This window comes from Bos javanicus, chromosome 2 (genome assembly GCF_032452875.1).
Source record: "Bos javanicus breed banteng chromosome 2, ARS-OSU_banteng_1.0, whole genome shotgun sequence".
NCBI lineage: Eukaryota > Metazoa > Chordata > Mammalia > Artiodactyla > Bovidae > Bos > Bos javanicus.
The window spans coordinates 115580219-115602107 of NC_083869.1; the positions used below are offsets into that span (position 1 = coordinate 115580219).

The window sequence follows — 21889 nt, forward strand, 5'->3', positions numbered from 1 at the left end:
TAACCTTTCATTTATACTACTGAGCCTCTAGTATATGCCATCACTGTTCCAGGCCCTAGATTCATCTAGAGACAAAGGCTGTGAAGGAAGTATGATAAGGGAATATAACAGAAAGTTATTGATTGAAAGTTATTCGGGAGGAGGAAAGGCTCCCGAACTTCGGCCATAGTCTCTTCTCACCCACAAGTGTGATGTACTACCAATGACTTCTACATCTGTGAAGTAAGAAAAAGGCCATTTCCTGATCTGTCTCATAGACTATTATGATTATTTTCCTATTTACAGAAACCATTTTTTTAACTCTCTTTCCTCTAAGTATACTTTATTTTATGGAGTACTTACTTTTCTCATTATTTACAACATGTGCTGCCTTGTGTTAATTTCTTTCCACAGGTGAAAAAGGAATAATGGGGATGATGGGGTTTCCAGGCAACATTGGTCCCCCAGGGCCTCCTGGGAGCCCAGGCACCCCAGGACAGAAGGGTAAGTGATGGAGTATCTTCCAGCTATTAGAAGGTATGAACAATATTCATTTAATTAGCAGAAAAATAAATTGTATTTTATCCTTTGAGGAGAAAGTATTTCTGAGGGAATCGTATATTTAATTTTGCAGTTTTCTGTATTCCTTTTTCCAATTTGAATAGAGGCATATTTTTCTCCCTATAGGCTTTGACCTCTACCCTCATGTGGCTGCCTGTTGAGGAGCAACTATTCATCAAGTTCTTAGCCCTATTAACCTTTTTTGGCTTATTTGTCTTGTTTTATGATAAGCACTGTTAGCTTTTGGATCCTCATGGACTTCTAAAGAATTAAGGAACTGATGCTGTTATTCCTGTCTTTTAGGGAGCTTTGGAATTCCAGGAGTAAAGGGCACAAGAGGACCCCCAGGAGCCCAGGGGGAGCAAGGAGAAAGAGGAACTCCCGGGTCTCCTCAGATATTCCACTTAGTGGGGGACAAAGGGGAGCCAGGACTCAAAGGTAAAGACTTCTCTACATTTAGAGCAGAACATCAGAGCTGATTCTGGGACTAAGAAATTATCCAGGAAAATCCCTTTAGTTGACATATGAGCACAGTGAGGACCAGGGTTTAATTTTGCACCCAAGCTCACAAAGCCAGTTGATGGCTAAGCTCCACTAGAACTGGGTTTTGTGTGCTTTAATAATAATACATCACCTCTTTAATCATAACTTTTTATTCTAAGTTAATTCTGCATTTCAGTCTGCTGTCTTTAAACTATCACCAGTCAATTTTTAGATTCTAAGCCTCAAAGCCGCACTTTGGCCAAGAATGGTGAAAATGAAACCTTTAGAAAACTCCACATAAAAAAGTTCCCTGGCGGGAATAGAAATCTCCACCTCAAATTCTACTCTATTCTATCAACTGCCAGGATGAATTCTTCTGATTGCATCTAAAAACTGCTTCTCATGCTCAGAGACCTTTGGAAAATAATTACTGAAGAGAAAATGTGTTTTGATTACAAGTCAATGCCTTAAAAAGGCTGAGAATTGTTAGCTATAGCTGTTAAGTTCAAATTCAAACCCATTCACATTATTTCAAATTATTTAAGCTCTTTGTATGACAGGTTTCGTCATATGATCAATGCAATCAATATTAAATCAAAATTCAAGAAAGTCTGCCGTGTGGAGAAGGCAATGGCACCCCACTCTGGTACTCTTGCCTGGAAAATCTCATGGACAGAGGAGCCTGGTAGGCTGCAGTCCATGGGTTCGCTAAGAGTCGGACACTACTGAGCGACTTCCCTTTCACTTTTCACTTTTACGCATTGGAGAAGGAAATGGCAACCCACTCCAGTGTTCTTGCCTGGAGAATCCCAAGGATGGGGGAGCCTGGTGGGCTGCCATCTATGGAGTTGCACAGAGTCGGACACGACTGAAGTGACTTAGCAGCAGCAGCCGTGCAGTCTTCCTGATCAAATTGAGTAACTTTAGTAAAACAGAATTGCTGGGTAAAATTAAATGTTTGCAGATCAAACTTATATAGCAGGGAAGATAATGTGTTTGTAGTTGCAAAACCATATAAAGTTTTGGGTAATTTGTAATCAATTTTGTGAAGTCAGATTGTATTCAACAAATATTTACTTGTTTTTCAGGTAAGGATTTACAGTCCAAGTACAGATTTGATTTTAAAATTCTGTATAGAATTCTGTAGACCAAGCTGGCAAGCTAAGTAGCCATCTCTCCTAGAATTTGGAAGGACTTCACATAAGTGACTTCGACCAGTGTTCTGGAGAGTGATTGAATCCAACTGATTCTCTAACTTAAAAAAATGGCTAAGCACTGGAAAAAACTACAATTTTTTTTTTTTCTATAAAGGAAAATGAGCAAGTCAAGGTCTTTGGGGCGTGTGCACATGTGCTAAGTCACTTCAGTCATGCCTAACTCTAAGGTCTTTGGGATGGTCCCCCACTAATCTGCTGTCAAAGAGATAATTTAGTTCTAGGTGCATACAGAAGATTGTGTTGCATTTTTAGCAATGAAATAGAAAGTAGTATTAATTTTATAAAACTCCTCTAGAACTGGTCTAAGTCAAGATATAAAAAGAAAAAAAAAAAAATACTGGCACAAATGTCCAGTCTTCATAAACAAACACTGCTTCGCTAAATTATCCTAGATGATTTAAGTAGTGTTGCAAACATTTTGGGAAAAAAAATATGAATAGCATATCTGTGCCTGCATAAACTAAAATTTGGCTCTAACATCATGAATGCACAATGGAGACTAATTTATAATTGAAAAATTGTTTCTGTGAAATATAGAGGGACGCATGTTATTTCTATGCTTCTAACAAAGTACAGTATACATGGAGGCTGTCCTGTATGTTTCCTTTTGGCTTTTCAAACACATAACCAAGGAGCAGAGAGTGAACAACAGCAGCAAAAGATCATACTATCTAGGCCTCTCTAATTTCAATATGATTCTTTTTTTTATCTGAATTTCTGACTTGAAAACATCCATTGCAAATAGTGGAAGAGCTATTAAGGGTACAAAAAAGTAGTCTTCCTCTCCTTGAGGAGTCTGCATGGGAGATTTAGGCATATGTACAAAGAGAAGGAGATGGCAGCCCACTCCAGTATACTTGCCTGGGGAATCCCATGGACGGAGGAGCATGGTAGGCTACAGTCCATGGGGTCGCAAAGAGTAAGGTACGACTTAGCAACTCAACAACAACAAAAAGAAAATGAATAACACAATAGAACTGTTGTGTTACTTTTAGCAAAGACCTATGAAGCCCTTCCCACATGCAGGTACTATTCCAAATTTTACAAACATTGACTCATTTAATTCTCACAACAACCCTACGAATAGATGATTGCTATCATCCCATTTTACAGATGGGAAATAGAAAGGTCAAATTACTCAGTGTCATTCTGATAGGAAGTGCAGAGATGGACCTCACTCTGATGTGGTTCCAAAGTCCATACTCACTGAGGGCGAATGGATACATGTGTACGTATGACTGGCTCCCTTCACTGTTCACCTGAAATCGTCACAGCATTGTTTGTTAATCAGCTATACCCCAGTACAAAATAAAAAGGTAAAAAGCAAAGTCTACACTCAGCCTTCTCACTCTGCTGTCGGCTGGGTACCAAGACACTGAGCTCTGTGGGAGATGAACAAAGCAGAGAACACCTCAAGTGGGGTAGTCAAAGAAGCCTCCATGAGCGCAGGAAACTATATTCAATATCCTGTAATAAACTATCCTGGAGAATAATATGAAAAAGCATATATACATATACTACTGAATTACTTTGCTATACAACAGAAATAATACAACATTGTAAGTCAACTATACTTCAATAAAATAAAATTTTTAAAAAATCCTCCATGAAGGAGTATTTAAATTGTGAGTAGGTTTCAAGTATTCTTGGCTTAAAATCTTTCCAAGTCTCCCCCTGCTTTAAGAATTCAACTTTCTTAGACCAGCATCCAAGTTTCTCTACCACTTGCCCTTCGCCTACCTCTCCAGCCACATAACATTTATCTACTCAACAATTATTTTTAGAACCTACTGACGGGGCGTTTTACTCTGTCCTAAAGACAGAGAGGTAAACAAAGCAGTGCTAATATCCTGGTCACGAGGAAACTAACAGCTCAGTGGAGGAAAGAGGCAGTCATGTCTCTGAAATGATTTATATCCAGGACCAGGTAGTAAATATCTTAGGCTTTGTGGACCACCTGTGACCCTAGCTGCATATTCTTCTTTGGTGTTTGTTTGTTTACAACCCACAAAAATGTGAAAGCCATCCTTGGATCTCCAGCCATAAAACATTAAGCCGAATTTGGCCCACAGGCAGTCGTTTGCCACCCCTTAAAATACAAAGCAAATGAATAAACTAAATAAAACATATTTTAGGTTATGATAAAGGATATATATGGAAAAAAACAAAAGTTACAAAAGAAAAAATTCTCACCTCTTGCCACTCACCACCCCTTCGCACATGTATTTTCTTGTCTAGGAATTCCTGCTCCATTGCACACTTTCTCCATCCAACTGGCTCCCACTTGGTCTTCAAGATTGAGCTTAAAAATATCCCCTCTTCTTGGGACTTCCCTGGTGGTGCAGTGGTTAAGATTCTGTGCTCCCAATGCAGGAGGTCCAAGTTGGTTTCCTGGTTGGAGAACTAAGATCCTGCATGCCTCATGGTGCAGCCAAAGATAAAAATCGAATAAAAATTTTAAAATTCCCCCTCAGAATTCTTACCTGTAGCACACTGTGCCCAACTCTGTTACAGAAACTATCTCACTGGGTGGTGATTTTTTATTTGGCTCTCTCCAATTAAATACTAAAAACCGGGACAAAGTACTTATGTCTCCAGTATTCAAAACAGGACCTGTCTATTAATTAGTACTCAAACCATATGTGAATTAATGAATATGTAAGCGGGGAAACAGACAAAGGAAGTGACTCTGCTTGAGGAAATGCATAAGCCAGGCCATGGACAGATTATAGAATGCTCTAAGCGCCATGAAGGGAATTCATCGTTTACTCTGTAGGCAAAAGAGAGGCAATGAATATTTTTTAACAGGAGAATAATGTGATCAAAACCATGTTTTAGGAAAAGCAGGATGGTGTTGTGGGACTGGGTTCAGATCCCAGCATTACCACTAACTGATGTTGTAACTCTACATTAGTTCATTGACTTCTTAAGGAGTCTCAATTTTCTCATCTCACCACCCAGTTTGGAAAGGCTCAAGAATTCATTGAGAATGCCTGAAGGCTAAATCAGATAATTAAAAGAAAATAATGTCTTCCGTAAACCAGTTACTTAATAAATTATAGTTGTAATAGATGGATTAAGAATCAGATCAGATCAGATCAGTTGCTCAGTCGTGTCCGACTCTTTGTGACCCCATGAATCACAGCACGCCAGGCCTCCCTGTCCATCACCAACTCCCGGAGTTCACTCAGACTCATGTCCATCGAGTCGGTGATACCATCCAGCCATCTCATCCTCTGTCGTTCCCTTCTCCTCTTGCCCCCAGTCCCTCCCAGCATCAGAGTCTTTTCCAATGAGTCAACTCTTCACATGAGGTGGCCAAAGTACTGGAGTTTCAGCTTTAGCATCATTCCTTTCAAAGAAATCCCAGGGCTGATCTCCTTCAGAATGGACTGGTTGGATCTCCTTGCAGTCCAAGGGACTCTCGAGAGTCTTCTCCAACACCACAGTTCAGAAGCATCAATTCTTCAGTGCTCAGCCTTCTTCACAGTCCAACTCTCACATCCATACATGACCACAGGAAAAACCATAGCCTTGACTAGATGGACTTTGTTGGCAAAGTAATGTCTCTGCTTTTGAATATGCTATCTAGGTTGGTCATAACTTTCCTTCCAAGGAGTAAGCATCTTTTAATTTCATGGCTGCAGTCACCATCTGCAGTGATTTTGGAGCACAGAAAAATAAAGTCTGACACTGTTTCCACTGTTTCCCCATCTATTTCCCATGAAGTGATGGGACCGGATGCCATGATCTTCGTTTTCTGAATGTTGAGCTTTAAGCCAACTTTTTCACTCTCCACTTTCACCTTCATCAAGAGGCTTTTTAGTTCCTCTTCACTTTTGCCATAAGGGTGGTGTCATCTGCATAGAATGCAGTAGTCCAAATAAGAATAGTGTAGTAGATGACCCTCTGTCATTAATTAAAGAAAAAAGAGAAGAGCTGTGTTTAGGTCACTAATTCCTAAAATGTTGGTTCAAAGTGTAAACATTATGATAATTGCTAGTGTTCTTTGAGAACTATACCTAACTCATGCCAGGAACTGTACTAATGCTTTTATGTGTTATCTCATTTAACCCTCTTTTTAAATAAAATATAAGCCTAAATCTGCCCATGTTCTTAACAAATATTCTATGTGTACTATAATAATACCTCATAAATTTTAATCAGGATTGGAAAAGTCTGATAGAATTCTAACCTATATATTTAATACATGTTTTTTTTTTTAACATTAGGACTTGCAGGAAAGCCTGGTGAGAAAGGAAATAGAGGCATTCCAGGGTTCCCAGGTATAAAAGGACTCTCAGGGCTCCCTGGACCACCAGGACCACCAGGTATGACTGATTCTCTAATAGAAATAACAGGTGTTAAGTTTTCCTAGGCCTAAATTTAACAAAAATGTGTTTTTAGAATATGAATTCTGCCCCGACATTGTCCCAAGAGGAATTTGCTTCTTATAATTTAACCAAATTGTGGTCAGCCTGTCTTAACTAAAAATATTAACCTACATGAAGTTCTATTTTGCATTCAAAATGTTATTTTGAAATTGGTGGTATGTATTGTACACTATAATTTATTACAATATCATATATCCTGGAAGAAAGTAAGAAAATGCTTTAGAGGCTTCCAAATTTGCCTCTTTCTAAACACGTTATTCAATTTGTAAAGTAATTTTTTAAATAAATAAAGTAGTCCCCTATTCCCTGCAACAACATCAGTGATGAAATTTATTGCATGGTAATAAAATTTCCTTACTGCATTTGGAAATCTATTACTGTATTTTCACAGTAGCCCCTTTTTTCCTGCTGGCCTTGGTCCTAGGATGATTTTGATGTTTGAACTCCAGGCCTGCTGACCAAAATATAATTTACTCTAGTTGTATATTTTCTGAGTTGCCAGTCCCTTCCCTGTTTGAAGGCATAAAGGCAGCTAAACAAGTACCTAAAGAGCTGGTCTGGTTGCTCTGGATTCACTCATTTGTGCAAGCAACAAGTGTTCATTGAGCATCTACTGTGTCCAGAAACTACACAGAACCTATAACTATTTATTTGTTCTTAAGGCCCCAGAGGAGAGCCCGGCAGCATTGGGAATCCCGGTGAGCCAGGACCACGTGGCACCCCAGGAAGCATGGGAAACATGGGAGTGCCAGGTAAGGCGTAAGGTCCTATTGTGAGCCTACAACCTCATGATGAGTCCTGCTTCTACATTTTCTGTGTTGTCACTTTGGTTTTCCACTTGGTAGAAAGTTGGTGTAAAACAATTAGATATGCTCTTAGACAAAGGTAGTGTATGCAGCAAGAACATGAGAATGAAATAAATATTTACACTGTGCAGAAAATCATCCACAGAGGCTACCTGATGCTTTAGAGCTTCTGAGAAACCAGCTTCATGGGAGAAAGATGGTTTGTGCAAAGGTCAGAAATAGAATCCTTCAAGATCTCTGCCTTTACCTATTTTACCTGATTTCTTTCCTAATTTCAGGTACTAAAGGAATGAAGGGAACTGTGGGGTTCCCAGGTCTAGCTGGAAGTCCAGGCCTCCCGGGTATTCATGGTCTCCAAGGAGATAAGGGAGAGCCAGGTTATTCAGAAGGTGCAAGGCCAGGACCACCAGGACCAAAGGTATGTAGGCCACTGAAGTATTTACATTTTGGTAGTGGAATGAGTCCTTTTAAATATCAGCAGATGTCTGGATTCATTGTGGGCAAGGAAAATTGAAAACATTACTGTATTTTCAGGCATTTGGGCTTTTTTTTTTTTTTCCCTCTCTCTCTATAACTGAGCATATCTATCACACAGTTTCAACTTCTGAGTTTATTTTCTCCAGTTTCAACCCCCAAGATATTTCTTATAACTGGCCCTGCAATTTATGTATGCCTCCTGGTAGGCTTCCCTGATGGCTCAGACTATAAGGAATCCATCTGCAATGCTGGAGACCTGGGTTCGATCCCTGGGTTGGGAAGATCCCCTGGAGGAGGGCATGGAAACCCACTCCAGTTCTCTTGCCTGGAGAATCCCCATGGACAGAGGAGACTGGTGGGCTACAGTTCACAGGGTCGCAAAGAGTCATTCACAACTGAGCGACTAAGCACATACAAACATGTAACTGAGGATGTCTATCACACAGTTTCAACTTCTGAGTTTATTTTCTCCAGTTTCAACCCATGAGATATTTCTCGTAACTGGCCCTGCAAATTATGTATGCTGCCAGAAGGAGTCGGTGACCACAGGCCCATAGAAGATGCCCACGCAGTGTTTGTTTTTCTCACGGCACAAAGGGGTCAGTCTCTGCTCTGGATTCAAATTTATTACACATGCTTACAAAAACAAATTTCCCAACTTTATAATAAAAAACACTTATTAAACATAATAAAAGATATAAAATAAAATAGATTTAGAGCATTATTAAAAAGCAAACACACAAAAAATCCTGATACATTTTTCTTGTTTTAGAACTTTATTTTCATTGCATTACTCAGAGGATTTATTTATCCCATCACAGTTTTTTCAGTGCTTGTGCTCTGTCGAAGTCCTCCCTTGTATGTTTTATCACGAAGTAACCAAAGGTTTCAGCGGGGCTCAGTTGTTCTTTAGGTTTATCTTCTTCCAACCTTTCTGTCTATAGCAACTACACTAAGATTCAGAGCGAGGCTGATAGAGAATAACTAACAGAAATTCCCACAAGCAGGGGGTTTTAACTTGTAATTCCATGGACCACTGGGGAAGCCTATTGGAGCCAAAGAAAAATTGAACCCAGATCGATTTCATCGATCCTGAAATTGAATGAAAACTGTTTGGAGACGGGGATTTTTGTTTGTTTGTTTTTCTTTTGTAGGAGTCTGTTATTTTTCATCAGACTTTCAAGAGTATATGATTCCAAAGAATGTAAAAATTGTTACTTAGGGGACTTTCTCCCTGACTCTCTTTTGAGCCAATAAAATACCACCTTTCCTAAAGATTTCCTCCAGCTATAAATCAATAAGAAAGAAAAATTTTTAGAAACCACAAAGTCCCAAGAAAGTAACCCTTTATTACATGGAATACAAACAAATTTCCTTTGCCTTTTATTTTTAACTAGATCCTCAGAAAGCCAGGGAGAGATTCTTTCCATTCTTTCCTCAATGAGAAATTGTATTTAACTTAATTCATTCAATTAATTAACAGTTTCATTTAGATTTAAATTTTTCATAGGTAACTACAGAAGAAATTTTTTTTAAACTGTACATTGAACACAAAATGAGCTGGCTTTATCATGCTGGCAAATCTTAGTAACAGAGTAGTTTTTAATCAGCTACCTTCAAGATTTTATAAGTCACTATCAAATCCATATGTTCTAGCTTATCATAAAAGTGAAGTACAGATTTAATGACTAGAAAACTATGGAAAGTGTTGGGTTTTTTGCATTTATTTATCTGCATGCAGAGTATTTGATGAACATGCATCTATTTGTTCTGCTTGCTTCTTACACCTGAGTTAAACATTACAATTTGAACTTATACATTTGTTATTAACATCTGTCTCCCAGTGGTCTCTAAAGTTCCATGAAGGCAGGAATTGTATGTATCACATATCTGTATGCAATTACCATCATATTCCTGGCTTCCTGGGCATAGGACCCTCTGTGTAGCCACAGAGGTCCCATGCTGATAAGGACTCCATGCTTGGTTTAATGCTCTGCCATTTCTGTCTTGAATTGCTTTTAAAAAGTTTATTTTTAAAAAACAAGAGAAGTGCATTTTCATTTTGTACTGCACCCCACAAATTACATAGCCGTCCTGTTTCCAGCAAGTTTTCAGGGTGCTGGCTCACAGCAGACATTTACCATGAATTGCTAAATAAATCAATAAATGCAAACTAACATAGTTTATACTTAATTCTGATCACATGTCCTGCTTATATGAGAATTTTAAAGGTGTTTGACTGAATTTAAGGGAGATCCAGGATTGCCAGGTGACATGGGCAAGAAAGGCGAAAGAGGACCACCTGGCGCACCTGGACGTTCGGGGCCTGCTGGACCAGAGGGACTTCCTGGGAGCCCCGGACCCCCTGGCCACCCAGGTGAGCCTGGCTTTGCAACCTGAGTGCTGGAAGCCTGACACGTGTATGGCCCTCGCTTCCTAGAATAGTGAATGGAAAGCTGTTTAGGCTTTTGTACTATAGTTGGCTTCTTTCACCTTTGATCTTTAAAATCAAAGACACTAAGAAACAGCAAATGAATTGCAAGGAGCCCATTCAGTCCATTTTGGTTACCTGAAATCTTAAAACCTCCTATAAACAAAATTTTGGGAGTGCTACCTCACATGAATTCAACCTAAAGACATGAAATGTTAGATCAATGTACTCAGGATATTCGTATCAGTTTCCTAGGGCTTCCAAAGCAAATACACAGACTGGGTGACTTAAACAGAAATTCATTTTCTCACAGTTCTGGAGGCTGAGAGTCTGAGATCAAGGTGTCCCAGAGCCGATTTCTTCTGAGGCCTCTGTCCTTGGCTTGTATGTGGCCTCCTTCTCCAAGTGTCTTTCCTCTGTGTATCTGTGTCACAATCTCTTCTTATAAGGACATCATTCATGTTGGATTAGGGTCACCATCTGCCTTGGTGACCTCTTTTTAACTTAATTACTTCTTTAAAGACCCTGCCTGGGAATTCCCTGGTGGTCCAGTGGTTAGGACTCCACTGGGGGCCAGAGTTCTATCCCTGGTCAGTGAACTAATATCCCACAACTGGGGCAGCACAGGCAAAAAATAAATAAAGACTTACCTCCAAATGCAGTGATATTTTGAAATAGTAAGTGATGAAGACTTCGGCAGAGGCATTTGGGGGCAACACAATTTAACCTGTAACACGGTTGATCTGAGACTTTTTATTTTTTTCTGACATGTTTCCAGTTTGAACATTGGGTTGCTTTCTTATTAATATTTGCTTGTTATTTGGGTTTTCACATCATTTGATCAAAAACAACTACTCAGTCACTGGTTTGCAGCTTCAGGTCTTACTCTAAAGGCAATATTTAAACTGTTTTTTCCAAACATGGAAAGGCTCAGTGGATTTGCTGCTAAATCCCAATTAAAGTAATAAATCAGATATTCAGATGTTCACCTGGCTGGGGTACACATCCCTTTGAAAATGAGTGGGCACATCTCTGCTGTGCTTCTCTGGGAAATAACATCCAAGACAAAACCCACTGTGACTGGTAGCAAGAGCGACCCCTGAAGACCAGCTTGAGCACAATTGACTTAACTAGCATTTAGCCATTGTTGGAATCATTCATCTTGTGGTTTTCTTTTTTCCTTTCCCTCTCTCTTCATTTACAGGGAAATCTGGTCCTGGTGGTGATTTGGGGTCCAAAGGAATTAAAGGCTTCCCTGGCTTTCCAGGAACAAAAGGCCCTCCAGGTTCCATTTTTGTATTTTGTCTAGTTCCCTTTTGTGAGGGAAGCATGTTTTCCACGTGGCTGGAATATCTTTCTACCTACCTGTATCTCTGACCCACAACTGCTCCTTGGAAGGTAGCTTCCAGTTACCCCGTTTCCAGACAACAATGTGGAAGAGCGAGGTTAGGTATAATTCAAAGATCGGGCTTCCCAAGTGGTGCTCGTGGTAAAGGACCTGCCTGCCAATGCCAGAGACATAAGAGACATGGGTTCAACCCCTGAGTCCAGAAGATCCCCTGGAGGTGGGCATAGCAGTTCACTCCAGTATTCTTGCCTGGAGAATCCCCATCAGAGGAGCTTGGTGGGCTACAGGCAATAGGTTTGCTAAGTCAGACATGACTGAAGCGACTTAGCTTGCTCTCTCTCCCAATTCAAAGATCAGCCAACCTATGCAAAGTGAAAATCCTCATGATAGCACTAACCAGTCCATGGCTTTCACTGTGAATTTAGCTTCATGTCACTACAGTTCTGAAAAATGAACACTTTTTACAGAATTCCACACATCTGGGGTTCATATCAGGCCATTGATAGGAAGTAAGTCCTCTCTTTGAATGGCTTTTTTTTCCAGGTCCTCCAGGATTGCCAGGAAATCCTGGACCAGTGGGTGAGAGAGGTAATCAAGGACTTGATGGAATTCCTGGTCCAGCCGGAGAAAAAGGAGAAACAGGTACAGCTTGCTCATCATGGATATACTAGTTTTATTTTTCACAGAATGATTAGTGACACTGTAATTCTTCACCATTCTATAAATTCTTCCCTGACAGAACTGATGACCTTTAAGTTGTTCTGGGTTGCAATAATTCTGTTACCAAAGTGAAGTTGACCAAGTAGAATAAATTTTATATATAGGTCAGTTTCACACTAGGGAATATATATGTGTGTGCGTCAGTCGCTCAGTCATATCCAACTCTGCAACCCCATGGACTGTAGTCCACCATGCTCCTCTGTCCATGGGATTTTTCAGGTGAGAATACTGAAATGGGTTGCCGCTTTCTACTCCAGGGGATCTTCCCAACCCAAGGATCAAACTCACATCTCTTGTAGCTCCTGCATTGGCAGGCAGATTCTTTACCACTGTGGCACCTGGGAAGCCATATATAAATAAATATATATATATATATATATATATATATGCATGAAGATGAATATATATTGTGTGTGTTAGTCACTCAGTCATGTTTAACTCTGAAAGGTTGCTGCTGAGCTGTGAAAGACACTGGGATTCTTGGCCTCAGGAGGAGAGGAATTCAAGCCACAGCCAGTGACGAGGCTTGATTGCTCAGAGCTTTTGTGTGATAAAGTTTTATTAAAGTGTAAAAGAGATAGAGAAAGCCTCTGACATAGACATCAGAAGGGGGCAGAAAGAGTGCCCCCCTGCTAGTCTTTAGCTGGATGTTATATAGCTACCAGCAGGCTGTTAATTAGAGAAAGGGAATGTCTCCAAACTCAGAAACAGGCACCAGGCCCCTCACCCACAACATGCATTTTGAGATAACATTGGCACAAGGTGAGTCATCCTGGGCCATAAAACGATTGACATGAATCTTGAAGGAAGGCAGGTTTCCAGGTAAATATATAGTTTCATTAACATAGATTAGGAGAACAACATGTGAGTAAAACATACTGGTTTGTTGAGCCCTTATTGGTTCTGAATCTTAAGTGGAACTGACTTGAAGAAAGACAGAATTTAGGGTAAATTCATTAACATAGTTTAAGAGAAACATTTCCATAAGAAAAATGCATTGGTTAGCTCATGATTTGAGAAAAGTTAAGTTCAGGTGGAACCAGCTGTCATCATGGCAACACAGATTTTTAAGAGAAACCTCCTTTTAAATTTGTATAGAGAAGGGAAAAAATCTGATGCTTGTAGTTTGTTTCCTCCTGCTGCTTAAGAGATAAAAAAACATCTGACACTTGCAGCCTATTTCCTCTGTTTGCAGACCCCTAGCCTTCCTGTTACCCTCTCAACTCTTTGCAGTCCCATGGACTGTAGCTTACCAGGCTTCTCTGTCCATGGGATTCTCCAGGCAAGAATACTGGAGTGGGTTGCCATTTCCCTTCTCCATAATATATATTATATGATATAAATTAACTGTATATATAACAGATTGAAATACCAACATTTTCTCTTTCAGGCTTGCTGGGAGCACCTCCAGGTCCAAGAGGGAAACCTGGTCCTCAAGGTGAGTGGTTCTTCCTCCCAAACCTGGTGATATACATTTTCAAGGACAGAATCTGATTTAATAGCCCTGACAGATACACTTAGCATTCTGAATTAAAGAAGTCCCAGTGGTAACACAGAACATTTATATTCCTAGTGTTCAAGTAAAAATGTCCCATTATTTACCATCACAACAAAATGAACAAACTAGACACAGTAATCCAACTTCCAAATTTCCATCTATGGAAGTAAAAAGACTTCTTCTGTATTTCCTTTCTTGCTATCAGCATGATTTAAATGGATCACCTCCTAAAAAGATGGAGGAGGAACTGATTGCTTCTCAAGGAGTTTCCTCTCCGTGCTATTCTGAGCTGCATTAGTAACACTAATCTTTCATTGGTCTGATTCCAACCCCTGGAGCCAGTGTGTGGCTCAGGCTACTGTTTCTTCAGGGCTTTCCCATAACTCTCTCAGGATCTCAGACATGGCAATTTACTGAACATGTCATTAAGAACATACACGTTTTTGTTTGCCTCAGACTGTTGCCAGACCCTTCAAGCATTTCAGAGCTTGCAGAGAGCTGAAATCATCTAAATTCTTTTTTTTTTTTAAGTATAAATTACAGGCAGAAAAAAGAACATGGTAAACAAAGTGTTCGATATTCTGTTTTATTTTCATCATCACTTTAAGCATTCTCTGCATGATATATAACTCTCCAAGCCCTTACCTCTGCCACCAGCCTCATCCTCACTTTTCTTTCTTCCTCCCATCTTTTCCTATTGTCATGCCATTTACTATTGGATTGGCCAAGAATTTCATTCAGGTTTTTTCCATATGATGTTATAGATTTTATTCCTAGAATATTTCTAGAGTAAAACAAAGATGGGAGAGAGGAGGGGGAGATTATTTTCAATTCATAAAACATTTTCCATTCATGAATGTCAAAGCACAATTTCTTGAAGGTTTTCTGAGATTAAAAATATTAGTATTAAGTTGTGACCTTCTGGGGGAGTCTTCTTTGGTAAATCCAAATCTCACATTTCTCCCAGACTAGTGTTTATCTTATGGGGGAGAAGTAATCAGAGGACAGAACAGGGACAGCAGCTTTGTTGTTCATTTGTCAGGGTTTGGCTGGGCAACACTTGAAATGCACAAACTGACCCTGAAGTTTAGCTTTTTAATGCTCTGTTGCATCATCAGTGATTAAATAAAGTCATTGTAATTAAAATTCACCAGATAATAACAGACAGAACATTTTAGGGCTTATACCATGCTTTTCATCTGCATGTTCTCTCACTTGATATTTAAAGAACTGAGTTAAGTCAGATATTACCTCTATTTTTAAAATAAGAAAACAGTGAAATGACTTTACCAGGAGCAACAGATAGCTGGAGGCAGAACTGAGTCTAGTCTGGACTCTGTCTTCATAGACTTACATCTCTCTTGTTGGCCTCTTTAAAATATATATATATATAATCTTAATACCTTTAAGCAAAGTGTCTCTGTTATTAGGGATAGCCACAAACTATAACATCAAATACAGGGGCATTACAGAAACTTACCAGACTTTTTTCTTTGCAGGAACCAAAGGAGACAGGGGAGCGCCAGGCTTGCCTGGCCTCCCTGGCAGGAAAGGGCCAGTGGGAGATCCTGGGCCTCCAGGGCCCATTGGCGTGACAGGACCTCAAGGGGCACCAGGCTTTCCTGGTGTAACCATCCCTGGCCAGAAAGGAGATCGAGGTCCACCTGGCTCCAGAGGAAACCCAGGTAAAGTATCTACTTTTAAATATGATAAAGAATGAAAATAACATTTGACAGCAGAAGCTTTCCACCCACTCATGTGAACATCTTGCTTCTTTTTCCTTCTGGTCTTCTCTGTTTTCCCATGCCCACCTGTCCTCACGTGGGGTGCATAAGGCTGTTGGTGTGGAGCAGAGGGACCTGTTTGAAAAATTAGTGAATACTGGCACTTCCCTGGTGGTGCAGTGGTTAGGACTTTGCCTTCCAATGCAGGGGGGTGCAGGTTTCATCCCTGGTTGGGAAACTGAGATCCCACATGCCGGTGGCCCAAAAAAACAAAACATAAAACAGAAGCAGTATTGTAACAAATTCCATAAAGACTTAAAAAATGGTCCACATCAAAAAATATATATTAAAAAAAAAGAAAGAAAAATTAGTAAATATCAAGTTCATGAGCCTGGGAAAGAGAGAGGCATCCATTCACCAGTACTGACTGAGCCCCTACTGTATGTAAGGTACTGGGTCAGGCACTGATTCTGCTCTAACAAACCGTCATCAAGGAGAAGAGTTCCTGCCTCATGCCTTGTGCCAGGTAACGCTAAGGTGCAGGGTTTGCTCTTCACTCAAAAGGGCAGTAACAGAACCTGCAAAGCTCCCTGAGTGGTAATACTGACAGGCTTTTTGTGAATTCAGGCATGCCTGGTCCTCCTGGACCTCCAGGGAGTCCTGTAGAAGGCATAAAAGGAGACAAGGGGTTGATGGGAGAGCCTGGCCAAAGAGGTCCACCTGGAGCTGTAGGAGACATGGGGTCACCAGGTCATCCGGTAAGTGGGAAATTATTTTGATGTCTGACCAACCTAGACAGCATATTAAAAAGCAGAGATATTACTTTGCCAACAAAGGTCTGTCTGGTCAAAGCTATGGTTTTTCCAGTAGTCATATGTGGATGCAAGAGTTGGACTAGAAAGAAAGCTGAGTGCTGAAGAATTGATGCTTTTGAACTGTGGTGTTGCAGAAGACTCTTGAGAGTCCCTTGGACTGCAAGGAGATCCAACCAGTCCATCATAAACGAAATCAGTCCTGCATATTCATTGGAGGGACTGATGCTGAAGCTGAAGCTCCAGTCCTTTGGCCATCTGATGCAAAGAACTGACTCACTGGAAAAGACCCTGATGCTGGGAAAGATTGAAGGGGGGAGGAGAAGGGGACGACAGAGGATGAGATGGTTGGATGGCATCATCGACTCAATGGACATGAGTTTGAGTATACTCCAGGAGTTGGTGATGGACAGGGAGGCCTGGCGTGCTGCAGTCCATGGGGTTGCAGTCGGACGTGACTGAGTGACTGAACTGAACTGAATTCTTCTAAGTTGACTGCCCAGCTCAGATGTACCTGGAGGCAACACCAGTCTCCCACTTGTGATGTTTCTGTGCAGTGAACCCCAAAAATGACAGAGTCTGGAAGGTTCAAAGAATCAAAGGACCTTAAGAGTTGGGCAGATTTGGTCTCTAAGAAGCCTGTGAAAGTTCAGTCTATTTGGGGCCCTTCTCTATGTCATTCCTGACCTCCTCTTGTTTAGACTCTGAACAATTCCATGTAGAAGCTTGGAATCATTCTAGATGACAACAAAAATTTTCTCTATTAATAGGCTTTCAGAATCATCTTTGCCATCCCCTAAATGTCTAGTGTTCCCCACAACATGCTTTCCAGTATTTATGAATAGCTGTCATTTCCTTCTGAGTATTTTCTCTCCCAATAAGTACATGTTCCCCCCCCACCCCAATTTCAGTTTAACCTTTCATCAATATGCCTCTATTCTGAATATATCCTAGTTTGTCAATACCTTAAGAATGCAGACCCTGAGCTGAACACCTTCCAGGAATATGAATTCAGTACCCCAGAGAGTAGCTAGAGACAGACGAGTCTCACTATCCTGAACATTCTGTTTTATAATCCAGCCTACAAGTCCACATGGGGCTTCCCAGGTAGCTCAGTGGTAAAACAAATCTGCCATCCAGTGCAGGAGATGCGGGTTTCAATCCCTGAGTCAGGAAGATCCCCTAGAGAAGGAAATGGCAACCCACTCCAGTATACTTGCCTGGGGAATTGCATGGGCAGAGGAGCCTGGCGGGCTACAGTCCATGGGGTTGCAAACAGTCAGACATGAGTGAGCCACTAAACAACAATAAAAACAGAATTCCACATGGGCTATTGGGCTGCCTAGTCACCACATTATCATCACACATTAAGTTTATGGTCAACGAAAGCCCTTGTGCCTTTTTCACGTGAACGGCTACTGAGTTTCCTCCATTACTTGTCCATTTGTGTATTTGTGACTTAAGTGCAGAACTTTCACATTTACCTTTCTTAGATATCATCTTGTTCCTTTAGGCTCATGCTCCCAACCTATTAAGATCGCTCAATCATAGCATCTCACTCAACACCATAGCACCTTCCCTAGCTTTCTCTCAGCAGCATATTTGAAAAGATTTCTCTGTTTACCTAAAATTCTTAGAAACTAACGAGGAAATCAGAGTTATGTCATAGAGAGTCTGTGTTATCTTTTGATGGATTATGAGGTTCTTTGACCTGGTTTATTGTCAGGAAACATGTTAAGCTCTCTTGGTATATGGTTTCCTGAATCTACTTTTTAACAACTCTTTTTTTAAATGAGATACTTACCTATCTCCAGCATTAGGTATTTCTCCTGTTCCTGATTTTTTAAAAGTGGAAAACACTGATCTTATAATCACATTGAAATTCTTCCAAGAACACTGGAATGTGGAAAGTCTAGTTTGGAAATGCAGTCTCTCTTAAATCTTCTATAGTGTAGGCTTCTGTATCTGCACCTGAAAGATAGTTCTTATTGTTGTTCAGTCACTAAGTCGTGTCCAACTCTTTGTGACCCCATGAACTGCAGCATGCCAGGCTTCCCTGACCTTCACTATTTCCCAGAGTTTGCTCAAACTCATGCCCCAAGTCAGTTAGGCCATCCAGTCATCTCGTCCTCTGTCATCCCCTTCTCCTCCTGCCCTCAGTTTTTCCCAGCATCAGGGTCTTTTTCAATGAAAACTGACTCCTGGCCCTTAACAACTCTCTCCTTGCAGGAAACAGCTTCCTTCCCACCCGAGGGCAGGGCCTGGAACCAGACCTTTCTCCCTGGTTACCTTTACCTCTGGAGAACAGGCCAGACTTCAGAAGCCTGAGAATCCTTGATCACATGCTCCTGTTTTCTCTCCTTCCTTTTTTAACCTCATACCACCTTATCTAAGAAATAGGACTGTTCCTTCTTTGGTCTTCAGGCTCCAAAGACAGCTAGCTCAATGACCAGTTTTGTTATTGTTGGCATTTTCAGGACCTTCCATTCATTGTTTTCAAGTAATAGCATTCTGTCTCAGTTCATACGGACAGTATAAGACTAGGGGTGGCAAACATCCTGACAAACAGCTCTTTCTGGAAGCCTCGTTCCCTCCCCTCTCCTCCTATGGCCCTGCTTGAGCATTTCATGGCCACCAGGGCAATTAGTGTGAGCCTCATAGGATGGGAGCATCTCGGCCCAGTCAGATCATTGCATCCTTGCCAAGAGTGGTGTCAAAACTCCACTGACACCCCCTTCCTACTCCCATCCCTGGAACCTGTACTTCTATCACTCCGACCAGAATAAGTTGTAACTCTGAGGGCTTAGTTAGAATGATGGTGGTTGTTACAGTGCAATAGCATCTCTGTTGTCTTTGCAAGAATTACAAATACAAATTATAATTTTCATTCTGGCAATCTGGTACCTGTTCTTCCGGAAAGATCTCCGAATACTGGGCAGTTCACTTTGGAATACAGAATATCCAACTGTATCTGATACACTAACATACATTCACATCAAAAGTTATGCTCACTCTTGTGTTCAAATGTAGTTTTAACTTCTTTTTTATTGAAAAATCATAGCCCTACGGTGGGGTCTAGGTGGCACAGAAGTTACAGGAGGTGATATAGTGGATTGGAAAGTAAAAATGATGTCTGTCAACTTTAGATTATTCTGATCCAATATGATAAAATATCTTATATGCTTTAAAAAACTAAAATTAATATTGTGATTTTAAAAATGTGTCTTTGGTTCTACTTCTTATTTGAAATACAGGGAGCACCAGGTGTCCCCGGTCAGCCAGGGGCCAGAGGTGATCCTGGATTCTATGGATTTCCAGGCATGAAAGGTACCGTTTTTGTTCAGTCCTCTGTGGATGCAAAGACAATGACCATGAGTCACATTTTAGGACACACAGATGTTTACTGAACCCATAGTGTCAGAACAGGCTGGATGCAAACAGAATGAATGAAGGAGAATGAAGCAGGAAGACTACTCCAGCACCCAAGCCCAAAGGCCTTAAAAATTGAACCATATCTTAAGGATGGAAACTCTAGAAAAGCTTAAAACTGTGGTGACCTTTGAGTGTACTGATGTGTGTTGGGCTAGAGAATGGGGAACTACATCAATAGCAGCAGTGTTGCTTTGAATGATTTATTTTACTTTGTGCCTGTGTGATAATTGTAAAAAGCAGAAAATCTAAAAGAATATTCACAAACTGATCATGTGGGAGGGTAAGTAAATTTTTATATGCAGATTTAAGCATTTGGTTTTTTATGGGGCACATGTATTATGTTTTTTAATGAGAGAAAACATAATTTGGAGTTTTAAGTTTAAAACATTCATACACATAAAATTTAAACTTCAGGTTTTCAGAAAATCCCCCATAATGGTACTATGACCTCAAATGACATTTTGAATATTGGATGTGTTATCTTAGCAGGTTGAATGCACTGGGACTGTTTTGTGTGTGCAGGGAATTGATGATCATAGTATAGCTAAGTCACTTCAGTCGTGTCCGACTCTGTGCGACCCCAGAGATGGCAGCCCACCAGGCTCCCCCGTCCAGGGATTCTCCAGGCAAGAACACTGGAGTGGGTTGCCATTTCGTTCTCCAATGCATGAAAGTGAAAAGTGAAAGTGAGGTCGCTCAGTCGTGTCTGACTCTTAGCGACCCCATGGACTGCAGCCCACCAGGCTCCTCCGTCCATGGGATTTTCCAGGCAAGAGTACAGGAGTGGGGTGCCATTGCCTTCTCCGGATCATAGTATAAATAGATGCTAAATCAGTATTAACCAAAGTGAACAAAACCACATTTCCATGAAAGACACTTTTCCAGTTCCGAGGGAGGATAAGGTGGAGGTCAAAGATAGCCTTTTCAGTTTTTCAATCACTGGCTCTTCAAAGAGCAAATAACTAAGGAGAAACCAAAGCAAGAGATTCTGAGAAACCTCACTAGCTCCTGGGTGGGTGACACTGGCCTGGGGAAGATGGGGACCATTTGTCACTCTTCCAAGTCTCAGAACAGGAACAGCTAAGACTTGAAAAATTACAGAAATGCTGAATACCAAAGAAAGAAATATTCTGGTGAAATATTTAGATGTATATTGAGGGCATGTGTGTGTGCATGCTAGGTTGCTTCAGTCATGTCTGACTCTTTGCGACCCCATGGACTGTAGCCCGCCAAGCTCTTCTGTCCGTGGGATTCTCCAAGTAAGAATACTGGACTGAGTTGCCATTTCCTCCTCCAGGGAGGAATTTCCTCCCGACCCAGGAATTGAACCCGTGCCTCATGTCTCCTGCTTTGGCAGCTGGGTTCTTTACTAGCGGTGCAGCCTGTGAAGCCAAGGAAGATTCATAAAATAAGAAGTATTAACCAGTTCTTTTGAAATATATTCTATGAAACACATTCAGTTATTCTCTTAGATATCAGAATAAGACTGTCCATCATCTGGCACCACTAATGAGTTTGAACTTCTTTATTTGGAAATGTTTATTCCCCAAAAGATTAGGCATCTTCTGGTAGATATAAGCAAATATTAACATATCCTCAAGTTCTGGTATCAAGTGGATAATTTATAGTGTGATTTCCAGTTAACTTTTGATAATATAATTGTTTTATTATATTTCTGCTATGAATATCATATTTAGTATTAAGTTCTAAGTAATTAGATGTTATAGCAACCCACTCCAGTATTCTTGCCTGGAAAATCTCATGGACAGAGGAGCCTGGTGGGCTACAGTCCATGGGGTCGCAAACAGACATAACTTAGGGACTAAAAACAGCAACAACAATTAGATATGATATGTACATTGTGTCAAGATTTTTAAAAAGAGTGTTTCTCCAAACCAGTGTTTCTTGGTAACTTTTTATTCATGTCAAAGGCTGGGAGAGAAACCTTACCACTTTGGTAGTTTTCATCAAACAAGATATTTCATATGAGTTCATGAGAGTTCCTAA

At 40.6% G+C, this 21889-nt stretch overlaps 1 protein-coding gene across 1 annotated transcript in view; it reads left to right on the forward strand.

Annotated features, from left to right (window-relative positions):
- The window catches only part of COL4A3 (collagen type IV alpha 3 chain), a 162106-nt gene that overhangs the window by 129966 nt on the left and 10251 nt on the right, over positions 1 to 21889 (forward strand). The window contains exons 33-44 of the mRNA XM_061386688.1: positions 394 to 483; positions 844 to 978; positions 6473 to 6571; positions 7297 to 7386; positions 7719 to 7858; positions 10168 to 10294; positions 11553 to 11633; positions 12240 to 12338; positions 13807 to 13854; positions 15414 to 15599; positions 16266 to 16396; positions 19705 to 19777. Coding sequence (XP_061242672.1) covers positions 394 to 483; positions 844 to 978; positions 6473 to 6571; positions 7297 to 7386; positions 7719 to 7858; positions 10168 to 10294; positions 11553 to 11633; positions 12240 to 12338; positions 13807 to 13854; positions 15414 to 15599; positions 16266 to 16396; positions 19705 to 19777 — 1299 coding nt within the window. The remainder of the gene's footprint in view (positions 1 to 393; positions 484 to 843; positions 979 to 6472; positions 6572 to 7296; positions 7387 to 7718; positions 7859 to 10167; positions 10295 to 11552; positions 11634 to 12239; positions 12339 to 13806; positions 13855 to 15413; positions 15600 to 16265; positions 16397 to 19704; positions 19778 to 21889) is intronic.